The following is a 15,984-nucleotide window of genomic DNA, read 5'->3' as shown; positions in this document are numbered from 1 at the left end:
TACAAGTGAAGTGACTCATTTTCCTTGTGTGCCATGCATGCCATACTTGGCCAGCTGCAGCTGTCGGACAACCATCATTATTATGACTCATGACAGTGTGGACGCGCAGGTAGCGCATGGCCGGGGCCGGGGGTGGAAGAGTACCAACTACCAACACTAGTCTAGTGCACTGGCAACAGAGTGTTTCATGTTTGAGCGTGCTATTTGCTAGGCATTATTTTCACATGGTGACATACTTGAGCAATGATCAGGCCAGCAGGGCCGACAAGTACGTGATGGCATTGGCATGCTGAGTGTGCATGCGCGCGCTGCGGGCGCAGACTCACTACGCATGCATGCATATGCACTCCAACATAGACGTAGAAAAAGTGCAGTGGAAAAATCGGGAGGAGGAAGACAGCAAAGCAACAATGTCGGCTCAACAGAATGCAAGTGGTGGTGACGACATCTTCGCCGCGGAGTGTCTCAAGAAAAGACGTGTTCAAAGCGTAAGTTATCTTCTTGCTCTGCTTGTCTTCTTCACTGATGTCTAAGGCCCTCATGACACTGATGTTTGCGAGCGATTCCTGGCCGCCCGCAGATCGATCTCTACCACTACCACGCGAATTTTTTCTTTTGACAGAGGGTGAGAAAACGCATCGCCCTGCCGTGGGTACGTCAGCCATGGCCCTGTGCATCGTCTAGCGGTATCGCACTGTGCTTCACTTGGTCTCTGGCTGCCATTGACCCTGTTCTAGCGTCAAGCGGTGCGCTAGAAGGCACTTCATTCACAGCAACTCGGCTACTCTTTGCGGCAAGGGACCACTGACACGCGTTCCTTCTTGGGAAAGAAGGCGAGCAAGGTCCAACATTCCTATCATGAATAGCGGGCTGAGATACTGATGGAGAGGATACGGATCTACTGCAGTCGTACAGACGCACTCTGGACCTCTCGAACGCTCCGGCAAGTCCTTGGCCAAGTACCAATCGCAGCTGACGTAAATCCTAAAACTTCCTGGTCGTGCCTGTTAAATTAGAGCACTGTGGGAAAGCTTCATCTTGTCCGATTGAGGCAGCCTCTTCCAAGCACGACGGAGAAGCTCTTATTTCCCCCTTCAGGAGATGAACGCGTCTTCAGCGCCTGGTGTGGTACTCAATCGCAAGCAAAGAAGACGCGCAGCCCGCGAGTTCGTTTTTTCACCAACGCAATCGCGTTTCCTTTGAAGCAAATCTTTTACCCCGTGTAACTACTCTCTTAAGCCAAGGGGACACTGGCCTACATTGTAAGTATTCCAGGAGCTAGCCCATCATCCGACCTCAGGAGGAAACCATTCCTCGCTTTCCGAGCTGCTACCCGCTAAGACATCGACTTCAGTACTCTATCTTTACGCAAAGGAAAAGAAGTTAGTTCTCGGCTGCGAAAAACACTTCTGATTTGGAAAAGAAAAAAGCCGTTTCTAGATCACTTGATATTCGCATGATATTCGAAACGACAGTAAATCTACGCTAATATTACCGCTGCGAGAGGTTCCACTGAGCGTAAAACGATCAGTATTCCTCGCAATTAACGGGCCGCTGACAAAGCGTGGTCTAATCGATTGAACCTCTTCCACTCATTGTCGGAGTCTTGTGCAATCTATGATGATGTCTGGTGATCATCTTCTTGAGGAAAAGGTCCTGTGCCTAAGTTGCTCAGGCAACTCTCAGAATGCGCAGGATGGGGAGGGATGATCAGCATGAACAAAACAAACACTCAGTCACTCTAGGAGACCACTTTCAAGATATTTTTTCACTTTCAAGACTTCAACACACACCCGTTCTCTGGCATTCAAATCTACCTCACCCCAAACCCAGGACAATTTCTAGGTCACAAAGGGGCACGAAAATTGCACAAGAGATGCTTCTGCCTTACTAGTGCACCATCGAAATGAACAGACATGACTTGATTCTCGAACAGCCCTGCAGCTTTTGATATTGCCAGAAGGGGCAGCTGGTTCTCAAATTTTTGAAGAGAGATTAGAAGAAGTAGGGTACTACAGTCCATTCATAAAAAGATGAGCCCTGGTTCCCGTACTTGGCGATTTTTCGTGATTTTATCGTACACAGTGCAGTGCTGCGAAATTTGAAATTTGAAAAAGCGTCCAAAAAGGATACCTGAACTGGGGTTCAAACCAATGCACTGTTGTAGGCAAGGTCAAACGGCCTGGATTTTGATGGTTTTCCCAATTCAGTGCTTTCGGGGCAAAACCTGGCCAAAAAAGGAAGAAGTCCATCTTTTATGAATGGACTGTAGTTTGTATGTGAAGTGTGTGGGTACAATGAGTGCTGCGTCCCACCAGCGTGCGTATATGGATTTACAGGATACACGAGTTGTGAAGTGTGAAGAAAATATCGAACGGTTGCTGCTTGTATGATGACTACACCATACATGTAGATCAGTGGTAGAGTGCGGCACAATAATAATTTTATAAAAAGTCGACGAGACAGAAACCGCACTATTAATGAGAAGAACAGCTCCCACATTATTCAGAATTGAGCTCTACGGATCTGTGAGTGAAAAGATTCCATTGAAATCTTCTTTCGGCTAAAAAGACTAACAGTAACGCCGAGACCAGGCATAGGTCGGTGTTGTGGGCTTGCCTCACCAGCACAGGCTTGCTTTGCAGCCCCTTCTCTCCCTGCTGTTTTGTTATTGTATATTCTGTTGTCTTCTCCCCTTCTGACGAGTAGGTTGTGTAAAAGTAAAAAAATTTAAACCGTAATATAGCAATAAAGAGAACAAATTCTGCTGTCATCGCCTCACTACAACGAAGTCATGAAAGTTTACCAAAATCGATTTTCCTGTCACATTCATCAGTGGAATGTCGTGACTGAAGAGTATCCGTGCTGTACAATGATTAAATATACATTCAATAATGTGTTACGAGAACAAAATAAAGTGCTAAAATAGAATGAGGGAAGGTGAGGCTACAGAAGTGAAGTGAGAGCTAAGTGCAAATGGGGTGAGAAACTAATTGCAACACTAGAACTGTGTAGTGAGACAAAACAATCATGCTGTGCACCTACGAAAACAATCTTAACGCAACTACATCTTAGTTTTTCTGTGCTGTGTCGTGCACGGTATGCTAGTCAGTTGAAAGTATTTGAGGCTGTTTGTATTCGTTTGTACAAGCCTGATCGTTGTAAGCAGAAGAAACATGTAGTTGCATCAAGATTGTTTTCGTAGGTGCACAGCATGATTGTTTTGTCTCACTACACAGTTCTAGTGTTGCACTTAGTTTCTCACCCCATTTGCACTTAGCTCTCACTTCACTTCTGTAGTCTCACCTTCCTTCATTCTATTTTAGCACTTTATTTTGTTCTCGTAACACATTATTGAATGTATATTTAATCATTGTACAGCACGGATACTCTTCAGTCACGACATTCCACTGATGAATGTGACAGGAAAATCGATTTTGGTAAACTTTCATGACTTCGTTGAAGTGTGGCGATGCCAGCAGAATTTGGTCTCTTTGTTGCTATTATAAAATTGCTGTCTCCGCGTCGATTATTTAAACCGTAATATAGAGATAAATGTTGCTAAATGTACAGCCATTAATACAGTGGATATCGGTTATAAAGTCATCGGACATAGTGATAAACCGGCTATTGATACAAAATGAAAATATCAAAAGCGAAATCAGAAAAAGCCAGTCAAATTATCATTATAACCAATATATCGTATATAGCGATAAATCGGCTATAAGGATACAGAATCACCATTCAAAACACCTCTTCGTGCAGAAAGATTATCGTCTATAGTGATAGCAACACACGAGTGCGAGGCATTGATGTCTCGACTTGGAGCCACATGTCTGTTTCCATAGTGTATTCTGGTCTGATGCTTCCTGGATGATGCCTTTGGGCCAAGAAGTTCTTCACCCTAGACTGGGGAAGGTGCAGCAGCATGCATCATGTATCAGTACGCTACATTAGCGCGATCGAGTACCCACACGTGTATAATGTGTATGTATGACGAGCGCAGTTGAAAATCGCCTGTAGTGATATACCGGTTATAGTGATAAATGTGAAAAATCAGAAGGGCACGTTATGACCAATATCTACTGTGCTAGGAAACGCTATACAGTCACAGACATATACCGCATTTCCCTGATTATAAGTCGCTCACAATTATAAGTCGCACCCCCATTTTCAGGTTTGAGCAGTATTGTTTTTATATGTAGACTTCTGTAGAAATTCGCATTCGCACCCCCTTTTTCTACCCTTGATCTTTTTGTGTGAAAAGCTGCGTCTTATACACATTGCCGGGTACAAGAGGTACATGTACATGTAGGTACAAATTGTCACATGAAAATGTTCCTTTTATGGCAAAAATACTTGTACCTACACAATGTCATTTATCTCTATGTGCCTTTGTGACTGTATGGCATTTCCTCATACTAATGGCTGCGTGTTTAGCAACATTTATCTCTATATTACAATAATTTTATCTTGTGATTTTTTTAATATGGGCTATTTGGGCCATATTTCCCTCCACCACCACAACCTCCACCACGACTACCACCACCACTGACACCGCCACCACCACCTCCACCACCACTGCCAAAACCTCCATTACCACCACCAGCACCACCACCAGCACCAGCACCACCACCACCACCTCCACCACCAGCACCACCACCAGCACCACCACCACCACCAGCACCACCACCACCAACACCACCACCACCAACACCACCTCCGACACCACCACCACCAACACCACCACCACCTTCACGACCACCACTACCGCCACCACCACTACCGCCACCACCACTACCACCACCACTACCACCACCACCTCCACCACCACGTCCACCACCACGTCCACCACATCCACCACCACCACCACCTCCACCACCACCACCTTTGTGGGTTCATACATGACTTAATAATAGCTGGCTGGCATGGCATAATAAGGGGTCGTCCGCAATTATCGAAAGTTTTTTCCAATCCGTAGTAGCTTCGAAAGTGGGTGGGTGGGTCAAGGCCAGTTACGGATTGAAAAACTTCCGAAATGACACGTACGTGCGCGTGCCACGTGTACGTCTGCGTGTAGCCCCTGTTTTCCACGCGCGGCTGCGCGCGAACTGTCTACTACAAATATTTTTGTAGTTCTGGCAGTTTCTGCACCCCCGCGCGCGCTTCCTTCGCTGCTCCTGGGCCGGTGATCATAAAGTTAGTTCGGCGCATTCGACGGCGAGTCGACACTTTCTATTTTTGAGTTTCACTGTCTCCTTCGTCCAGAGTACCGTCTTCCATGCACTCCTTTGAAGTCCTTCCGTCTAGCGCTGGCACTGACGACTGTTATTGACTATGTCCAGACAGGCGACGTTGTTTGGAAAGGCGGTGAAGAAGCAGCCCTTTTTCAAAACCGCTGGTGACTCTGACATGATGTCACTATGACTCATGGACCAGCACTGATTGAGTTTGTTCCATACATGTATGTGTTGGGTTGTGTGTCCATCAATAATATTTTATTACGGACTGGGGGGGTGGGTGGGTGGGTGAGGAAAAATTCGAAGCTACTACGGATTGGAAAAAACTTTCGATAATTGCGGACGACCCCTAAGGGCCCTTACACACTACGTACATGTAAAACGCAACTAACTTGAGCATACGTTGCGTATGCGCCAGCCTGATCAAGTGCAGTTGCACACTGACAGGTGATCTGCTTTTTACGTACATGACTGTACTGATGTAGTGCAGTTCGGATGAAAATTAATTTAATGTTCTGCTCTCAGAACGAGTGCTGTGTGTGCTTCTTCGATTTCGTTCTGCATCTTGTGTTGGAGCCATGCCCATGGAGCTCAGGTTGACTCCGGCAAGGAGAAAGCGGCGACGTAAAATTGTTGCCGCCATGATATTGCAGGACCTGCAGAAGCTAGTGAAGTCGTCTGATGGCGGTCCTGCTCTTGATATTTTCTAGATGACTGATCGCAGTTGCTCAAATTTCATGGTCACGACGATGCTCAGCATGCTGTTGCGGAATGGTACCGTCAAATACAGAATTGGTCGCAACTTGTGGACAGCTCACCCTGAGAACGAGTTTGGAACGCCTTGTTTTTTGATATATCGCCCACAGCTCCATGAGCTTCGCCTCCATTTCTTCTGTGCACTGGATTTTCGGCATCGTGTCGCGCTCAGCAATCAAACAAGATCGAGTCTACTACGGCTTGAACAACACGAGTTCAGGTACGAGAATTTCAGAAGCAGGCGAAAAGTCCAATGGACAGCTGAAATTGAAACACGGAAATCCACACAGCACCAAACAGCAAAAACACCAACAAGAAGTTGAAGTCCGAAAGCGCGGGAAGGCATAAAAGCTAAAAAGCTAAAAAGCAGCCTTCTACACCCGTCCGAGATCTGAGTAAAACGTTTACGCAACTTTTTAGATTTCGTGCCATATGACGTCAGTCGACATGGCAACTTTTACAGGAACGCAACAAAAAAGCGGTTTTCTACGTAGTGTGTAAGGGCCCTAACATTTTTAATATTTATAATGGCTGTCTACCTCGGGTGGTTCTTCACTTTCTGCATCCCATTTTGTGGATTGAACAATAAAGATGACTACTACCACCACAACCTCCACCGCCACCATCACCAACCGTGACCACCACCTCCGCTATCACATCCACCACCGTCACCGCTGATAACTTGCCAGCATTACCACCTTTAAGGACCTTTTTTTAAGGAAACCAGGATCTGGAATGCATTACTTGTGATTCCTAACTGCTGGATTTCTGGTAATAGCTGTGTATGAAAGATGTTGCGACATCGGCGGTGATTAGTGAAGAAAGTGTCTGCTCCGAACGTCGGAGCTCGCGCTTCCTGCCGATTAACTTGACACTTGACTGACTCACGATTGTGTCTGGAGCACACGAGAGGCCCGTCAAACCTTCCACTCGGCAAAAAAAAAAAAAAAACCTGCAAGAAAGCACCACTCCCTGCCCAATACACAGTGAGTCAGGCAAGTGTCAAGTCCACTCGGCAGGGAGCGCGAACTCCGACGTTCGGAGCAGACACTTTCTTAGCTGTATATATTTATGAGTTGACTATTTTCCAGGGTAAAAGCCTACTAATAGCTGATAGCTGTCTACAATCATGTTCACTGTTTCAGGGCGGCAAAGTCCAATACCTGGTCAAGTGGAAAGGTTACGGTGAAAAGTAAGTGAAAAAGTGAGATGCATGGCGTTAAAGAATGTGTTTCCCAATCTAGTCAGCCTAGGCTCACTCTTCTGTATGCATGGCCTGTGAGAAATACATACAGAGGACAAAACGAAAAATACTAAAAATACAGATTGTACATGATTGTGATTGTGGTCCGATACATGCCGTACTTAGGGTTGTGAAACCTTTCTTCACTGACAAACGCTGCCGGATCTATTCACCATGACAACCGTATTCTCGTTTGTCTCTTTTAGATAAGCCTGGCAACGTATAGTCACAGAGTCTGCCAATGGGTCTAGTCACGGAGTCCGAAATGGGGGGTGGGGGGGGGGGGGGGGCAGTTAGATACTGTCGACTCCTGATATAACGAACACCATTGTGCAGGAGCATTAGTTCTTTATAGCCAAAGTCCGTTATAAAAGAAATGCACTCACACTATACAAGCAGCAAGTCATGAGTGGGATATTGACTGAGTGGGATTGACTGTGGGATTGACTGTGGGATTGACTGATATGTGGCCCATGACAGTACCAGTGCATTTGGTGTGCACTACATGCAGCCCCACAAGATTCGGTTCGTTATAAATGAGAACTGTTCGCTATAAACGGTCAATTTTGTATTGATTCAAACAGGTACATGGACAATGGTTCGCTATATCACTATATGCGAGTTTGTTACAAGTGGAGTCGACTGTATGTGGTATTTCATATACAGGGAAGACCACACAGGTCACTAACGACTGCATGTGGTATTTCATATACACGGAAGACCACACAGGTCACTAAGATACAGGGAAGACCACACAGGTCAGGGAAGACCACACAGGTCAGGGAATACCACACAGGTCACTACGATGGAAACAGGTACAAATTGGCAAGGTCAGCAATGTTGGAAGGCTAGGAAGGAAGGAGGGAGGGAGAGTAGGGAAATCCTCGCATTGCGTGCCTGAAAGCATCATTGGGTGTGCTGCTGTTCTCTGACAGATTTACTCCGTATTGTGCTCCGCTTCAGGTACAACACCTGGGAACCAGAAGGCAATATCCTTGACCCACGACTATTCGAGGCTTTTGAACAAGAGCAGCGGAATTCTAGCGGTTCGGCTTCGTCGTCGAACGCCGAGAAATCAACCCCTCGACAGTAAGCGTTGTGTAATGTAGTACTGGGACTTGCAAGGAACTTGCTGCAGTGTTGGCCACATTGAATATTACTTGTGGTTACCTCAATGGCACATGAGCTCAGGTTTGCAGGTTTGCAGGAGACGGGGTGGTGGTGGTGGTGATGTGAAGGAACACATTGGACTGCACTTAGTTCTTTCTATGTGCACACACTGCTGTCGTGCTGAACAAGATGGTGGGCAGAGCCCCTCTCTCCCCTTTGCAACTAAAACCTTGTTTTATCTGTCATATACGAGACTCATATGTATGGTCTACACTGCATTTTTGTTGTAGACTTTATTTGAAGGATTCTCCGAAAGTAAATGGATACTTATCGGGGTAGTTTCCTGGAAGGGTGGATGAGACGAAAGGGAAGTGAAATGGGTTAAGGGAAAATGCTTAGCAGAAACACTGCTCAATATCCTGATAATATCCTGTACCTATTCTGTTCTGGTATGTACAGGTCGGGCAAGACGGCAGACAACAGGAATGGTGGGCTTGTCACAACACACAGATCATACAACTCAACACACGCATATGCCAAGGTGAAGCACAAAGCATGCATGCTGCTGCTGCTACTACTTATATATTACTCTGTGACGGCGTTAGCTGTGAGAAAGCTGCACGTAAAGGGACCGGCATTGACCAAATACCTTTGGACAAAGCATAGATCACTAATAGAATACTGACAATAATGCTACAGGTGTGTAGTGAGTACTGGGAACATGACTAAGATACTGGCTGCATGACTACAGTCCATTCATTGGAAACTGGCACCCTAACTTTTTCGTGTCTCCCACACATACTTGTAGATATTGTGAAAACAACAGTACATCCTGCATTGTGTGACCCGTGCAATTTCTCCTAGCCACATTTGAGGCCAGAAAAGTCAAAGAACAGGGAAATAGAAATTCAGCCAGGTTTTACGAAATTGGGACAGGTATACCATAGCAAAATGTATGGAGGAGCAGATCCAAAACCCAGATTTTTTAGATTTAAAGTGGGTTTTTGATCCTCAATTCGGCCCAAATCGGACTTTCAAAAGCCAGCGGGACAGTTCTGATGAATGGACTGTAAGGTATTGGCGGCGTGACTAAGATACCGGCTGTGTGACTTACCCTCCATTGTAAGACCCATACCTTGGGGAGCAATAGCCTGAAACACTGGCATTCAACTAAGACCAGGTGAGCCATGCTGCAGGAAGCATGCCCAAGTTTCAAACCCTGCACTTGGGTGATGATAACACTGTGCACATGATAACACAGAGTAGACTTTCCACAGTCCTCTGGGACGGAATCACCGTTGATGTCAGCACATGAAATAACCTTCGTGAAAATAGACTAGAAATTGGGCAGACAAGGCAGCATCATGCTTGCTCAAACTCGGTTCATTTGTTCCTAGGCTTACCAGTCGAAAAGCCCCAACGGCAGAGCTCTTGTCCACCGTGCTTGTTGCCTATTTAACCCTTTATTACTGGCCTGCAGACTTTCGATCATATATGATCGAAAGTCTGTAGGCCAGTAATATCTTCGTAACTCCATCATTTCTTGTGCGAATTCAACAATCGAAAGGTCTATTTGGTAGCGGAAACTCCAAGCTATCCAATGCAACAATCGCCGAAGAGTTACGATGTCGGACGCCAGAGATATTGCGCGCCGTATTCTCATCTCGGCAAATTCAAGTTTTTGATCGATCACTTCGTCATTTTGGGGGAAATCCCTTTTCGTGTGCTCTTTGAGCGACTAAGCACATGATAATGACGTAGTCGGCTGAAGTTTGAATCGTCTCAAACAAATTTGAGCGTTCTGCGATGAAGGAGAGTGGAATGGCGTTGATGTGACGAATTTGCTTGCATATCAGGCTTGGAGACGACTTTGCTGTGTTACCGCGCCTGATTTGTGGCGACTGGATAATGGAGCTTGGTACCCTGGAGTTGCTCTCGCCAAGAGCTTTCCAACGAGCCCTAGATTGTGAAAATCAAGTGAAGGAGACCAAAGTTATGACCTGGTGAAGTTGGAAATTGTGCTGAAATTCGTAATTCTGGTGCATGCTGTGCAAGTAACCCGGTAATAAAGGGTTAAAGAGGCTATCTGCAACTAGTGATCTTTTTGCAGAATGAAACATGCTCATGCGTCAGTTTAGGTGCAAAGCCATTTTTAGCCGGAAGAAAGGCTCTGGCAAAGCACTCTGTACAAATGAACCATAGGCCAAGTGATTCCGGCAGCTGTCATGTGTCACAGCAAACATTCACCGGAAAGGTCTGGTGTTTAACCCTTTGCCGGTCTAACTCACTGTATGTGAGGGGTGGTCACACAAATACATATACACACAACAAGCAATAACTCAAGAACCGTAATCATGTAGGTATGGGTAAGCCGTATATTTTCAAAATCTGTATGCCTGAACGCGTCCGGAAAATTCAAATATGACTAGGTCCAGGCAAGGGTACAGCCCGTGGTAGCCATTCAAGTGGAGAGAAAATACAATTGTGAATGAAATACACGAATATCACAGCACGAAGGGCGTACCAAGTATGTGATAGAGCCGAAGTCCTACGATAAATAATCAGAGATGTAGGCTCTCTACAATCCCGCCATTGAACACCAACACCTCGCCAGCAGCGATACGCCAGCAGCAGCAATTCCCATTCCACGATATCGCAGTTTCGATTCGTTCATCTCAGCGCCGCTCGCGTCAGATTCACTCTCGCTCAGATGAGTACTCAGGCGCAAGCTTACGCATGCTGTGATTATCACGGCCAGACGAAGCAGCTGATCGCACTTGACGAGTCTTTGTCAGAGTTGCTGTTGCCGTGCCAGCAGCAAGAAGACTTCCTCTCTGTTTCGAGAATTTTATTTCTTCATTCGCGGACGGTTTATTTTTGAATTACTGAAGTAGCAGGACTCAACGGAGCTCTTTCTCCCAACACACTACACTACAAAACCTGCCGTGAGATCCAGCCTGGACTGAACACACTACACTGCAAAACCTGCCGGGAGATCCAGCCTGGACTGAACACACTACACTGCAAAACCTGCCGGGAGATCCAGCCTGGACTGAACACACTACACTGCAAACCCTCCCGGGACATCCAGCCTGGACTGAACACACTACACTGCAAAACCTCCCGGGAGATCCAGCCTGGACTGAACACACTAAACCTGCCGGGACATCCAGCCTGGACTGAACACACTACACTGCAAAACCTGCCGGGAGATCCAGCCTGGACTGAACACACTACACTGCAAAACCTGCCGGGAGATCCAGCCTGGACTGAACACACTACACTGCAAAACCTGCCGGGACATCCAGCCTGGACTGAACACACTACACTGCAAAACCTCGCGGGAGGTCCAGCCTGGACTGAACACACTAAACCTGCCGGGACATCCAGCCTGGACTGAACACACTACACTGCAAAACCTGCCGGGAGATCCAGCCTGGACTGAACACACTACACTGCAAAACCTCCCGGGACATCCAGCCTGGACTGAACACACTACACTGCAAAACCTCCCGGGAGATCCAGCCTGGACTGAACACACTACACTGCAAAACCTGCCGGGAGATCCAGCCTGGACTGAACACACTACACTGCAAAACCTGCCGGGACATCCAGCCTGGACTGAACACACTACACTGCAAAACCTCGCGGGAGGTCCAGCCTGGACTGAACACACTAAACCTGCCGGGACATCCAGCCTGGACTGAACACACTACACTGCAAAACCTGCCGGGAGATCCAGCCTGGACTGAACACACTACACTGCAAAACCTCCCGGGACATCCAGCCTGGACTGAACACACTACACTGCAAAACCTCCCGGGAGATCCAGCCTGGACTGAACACACTAACCCTGCCGGGACATCCAGCCTGGACTGAACACACTACACTGCAAAACCTCCCGGGACATCCAGCCTGGACTGAACACACTACACTGCAAAACCTGCCGGGAGATCCAGCCTGGACTGAACACACTACACTGCAAAACCTGCCGGGAGATCCAGCCTGGACTGAACACACTACACTGCAAAACCTGCCGGCAGATCCAGCCTGGACTTGTGAACCTACTGCTGTCAGACACACTTGTCAAACACGGCCCCAAGACTGCAAGAGATGCATTCACATTCTCGAAATGCGCGCATGGCAGATTGTCGTTTTTTCCCCAATTTCAACAAATTTCAGTAGATCGATACGTCAACATGTTGTATGGTAAGTATGGTTGCTTTGTACACCGTCAGAAAGCCTTCGATCTCAGCAACAAATGGTGAACGGTACTATTCGGCCAATAAAATGTAAAGAGCTCTTCCTCTCCTCTCCTCCATGCGCTCTCACAGCCGACTCACTGTCACTTGGTTGGTGTGTGTAATGGCTACCGAGGGTAGCAGTGAGTCGGCTGTGAGAGCGCATGGAGGAGAGGAGAGGAAGAGTTCCTAGCAACAAGACCCTAAAAAATGAGGGTCAAACGTACCTGCTTGTGGTAGACCGGTGTTAAGATACATCTGGGTCAACTCTGCAGTTTGCACATGCTGTGTCCTGTTAGTGCTATGTAGAGTGCATCACATGTCAATATTACATGATCAGCCGAGTGTGAGCTATGCTGCTGACACATGGGATATGGTATTTCTAGCAGGCAATATCCCGCTACAGTAGAAGATTCATGAACCCAGTGAAGCACACGTCATAATACCACACTGTACTGACCATGTGTACATGTGATGCACCATCATGACTGTGCTTTAGGGGAAATCATCGCATGATACAGCAGTCACTGGATCACTGGGCTTAGCACCAGCCACACTAGCCCACTCTGCAAGTGTGTGGCAACGCTATCCCAACATGCTGCCAACTGATTCCAGCGACTTCTCGCCTCCTACCAAGCGTGTCAAGCCAGTCAGTGAGAGAGTTAATCTCAGTGCTGTCAGTTCTACCGGACTAAGAGCCCATTCATCATCGACATATGTAGCCAAGCCCAAGGTTACAGTAACATATGTCACGTGCGCACAAACCAAAGTGGTCTTCAGGGAATGTAGCACTGCTGAAGGTTTCTTTAAGCAGCCACACCAACAGGAGATGGCTACCACAGCTGGACAAAGTGTACACTGATAAACAGGAGATGCACGACAGACTAACTATATGATCAATCCTCATCTCCACTAGGCCTAACACAGCTGATGTGTCTATCTTCACAAGCCCACACTGTACAATGGCGACGACTAGGGAAGTCTGTGATGAGCAATGCTCCAATGCTGTGAATCTACAGGCAAGAACTAGTTTTTCAATGGGCCTTGTTCAGCCAGTGTTTGACCGGATGTACTGTAGTGTGCCGTAGTGTGTCTCGTTAATCCGCACTTCATCACCAGTACTCAGAGTACATGACTGTATTCAGCATTCTCTGCTCGTGAACTCCACTTGGTTTCGTGTAGAATCTGCACCCGTTTGTATTACTTTCCTACCATATTACTAGTTTTATCACTTGATTATATTGAGACTAACAGCCTAACTCACTTTACTAAACTCGATGTCTAGTTGAACATCACTGTTCTTTACTTTTGACAAAAAAATTCTTGCAAGTACTAGCTATACAAATACAGTCGACTCCTGATATAACGAACACCATTGTGCAGGAGAATTTGCGGCCAGGTACAAGGGGTACATGGATACGGTTAATGGGGTTTCTCGGCGCTTGTGTCAGTGGTTGTGAGACTTATCCCCTCGCCCCCACCGTAAGGCGCTGCATCTGCCGCTAGGGTTTACCGGGTGTTAGCGGCCGTCGTGAGTTCCCTTTGGGAACGGACACGATAGTTTACTTTTTTTATTGGGCAAGAGAATTAGTTCTTTATAGCCGAAGTTCGTTATAACCGAAATACACTCACACTATACAACTTACAAGCAGCAAGTCATGACTGGCAAGTGGCCCATGACAGTATGAGTGCACTTGATTTTTATGCGGCCCTACAAGATTTGGTTCGTTATACGAAAACTGTTCGCTAGAAAGGGTCGATTTAGTATGGTTTCCGACAGGGACATGCAGAAGGGTTCGCTATAATCACGAAATTCGCTATACCTGGTATGTGAGTTCGTGGTAAGTGGTGTCGAGTCTGTCAACTGTAGTTTCAATCAACAGTCAAGAATAGCTCTGCCGACGCTGACTGTCTGATCCAGTTTAAACTAAAGAGCACAGCTGTTCATGATTTCAATAACGATACGTGCAGCTGCTGATGTATTTTCCGCCACTTGGCTGCCCACAACATGCATCGCTGTGTTCCAATTTTTATTTTTTATTTTTTACTTCCCACCTCAAATATGCCAACTGTCCAAGTAGTTGTCCAAAGCAGTCATGGGAATTACGGTAGATCTACAGTACGTGATTTAGCCACAAGTCAGTTCTGCAAGTAGTTCTGGCGGTTGCAACAGCTTGTCTGCACAGGGTAGATCTACAGCATGCTACACACCGGCGATTGTGGCCTTTCATGAAAGCTGACTCCAGCCGGGATGTTTCTCCATCCTCTGGAATCCCACGCCAATACCGGTAACTGAAGTAGCTCAGCCTGTAGCTGTACTGTCTGCAAGCATGCCAATGATGAAGGCGATCTGATCTGTACTTGTGATAATCAATTGGTTTGTAGCTACATGTACATGTACATGTATTGTTTGTATGTATCTTTTGTACAGCATCTCTCTTTTTCCGAACTCATTTTGCACACATTCACTTTTCCCAACTCCAATGTTCATTGTATACCAGTATACTGTACACGAATAGGAGACCCCCCCCCCAACGATGGCGTCAGCATTTGGGTAATCCTGAAATACAGATTACCTATAATTATGTGAAGTAGATTGGTCTGGCTCACGTCACAACTGCACTCTGAACTCTGAACTCTGTACCGCAACTGCTAACTCAATGGATGTCACATGCCACAAATGCACTACCGATGTAGATCACGTAGTACATGTACTGGATTACTGGTACCGGACTACCCGTAGATCTACGCTGCACTTCAACTGGATATCAAATTCTGACTACAGTGTACTGAAGTGCAAAAAGTAGAACTGTAGCACTGAATTGGTAGGACGGTGAGGTTCAAAGGTGAGAAGACTGAACTTGGACGCTGAGAGAAGCATGTCCTGAAAATTAGTCTTGAAACTAAAGGAGGTCCGAGGAGTGTTATGTGAAACCTAACTTCACCTCATGGGAACGTGCTAGTCAGCTAAATCTGGTAAGATAGGAAGGCTGCTACTGTAGACAAGTTGCAAGACACCTGCTGGAGTTCAGAGATGGACGACAGGAAAACATGAATGTACAAGTAGCACAACCGAGGAGCAGCTAGCTTTACTTGTGGATTTTAGCTCAGGTTTCCTTGTGATAGGGTTGGTTAGCTACACTGACTCCTGCTACTGTTTGCTTCTGCTGATTCGCAACAAATCCAGATTTGTTGGCACACAATTCTGTCGACAAACTGGTGCCAGCACTCTGCTAATAAGGGCATGTTCGATTGGTAAGGATCGGGATCCAGATCTCAGATCCCTCGGATCCTTCAGATTCAACTGAACACTTTATCTTGGACCTTGACTGTTGCCATGTTGAAAATGGCGCTCACAAGGCACCCAAAAGGGTGAACGTCGTACTCATCGCGT

At 46.6% G+C, this 15,984-nt stretch overlaps 1 protein-coding gene across 1 annotated transcript; it reads left to right on the top strand.

Moving 5' to 3' along the window:
- The first annotated feature begins 310 nt into the window (after positions 1 to 310).
- LOC135808167 (chromodomain Y-like protein) lies at positions 311 to 13,960 on the top strand. Its single transcript, XM_065321317.1, has 5 exons — positions 311 to 488; positions 7,142 to 7,188; positions 8,203 to 8,328; positions 8,809 to 8,890; positions 13,090 to 13,960. Exons 1-5 carry the CDS (start codon positions 336 to 338, stop codon positions 13,450 to 13,452), a joined length of 771 nt encoding a protein of 256 aa, XP_065177389.1. The 5' UTR covers positions 311 to 335; the 3' UTR covers positions 13,453 to 13,960.
- Positions 13,961 to 15,984: the final 2,024 nt, after the last annotated feature.

This window comes from Sycon ciliatum, chromosome 2, assembly GCF_964019385.1.
Source record: "Sycon ciliatum chromosome 2, ocSycCili1.1, whole genome shotgun sequence".
NCBI lineage: Eukaryota > Metazoa > Porifera > Calcarea > Leucosolenida > Sycettidae > Sycon > Sycon ciliatum.
This window is presented reverse-complemented; position numbering and strand designations above follow the sequence as displayed.

Excerpts from the sequence above, each read along its gene's own strand:
- LOC135808167 (XM_065321317.1), top strand. The coding sequence starts at position 336 with ATGCATATGCACTCCAACATAGACGTAGAAAAAGTGCAGTGGAAAAAT. Across the intron at positions 489-7,141 it reads AGAAAAGACGTGTTCAAAGC|GGCGGCAAAGTCCAATACCT; the intron begins GTAAGTTATCTT and ends TCACTGTTTCAG. Across the intron at positions 8,329-8,808 it reads GAGAAATCAACCCCTCGACA|GTCGGGCAAGACGGCAGACA; the intron begins GTAAGCGTTGTG and ends TGGTATGTACAG.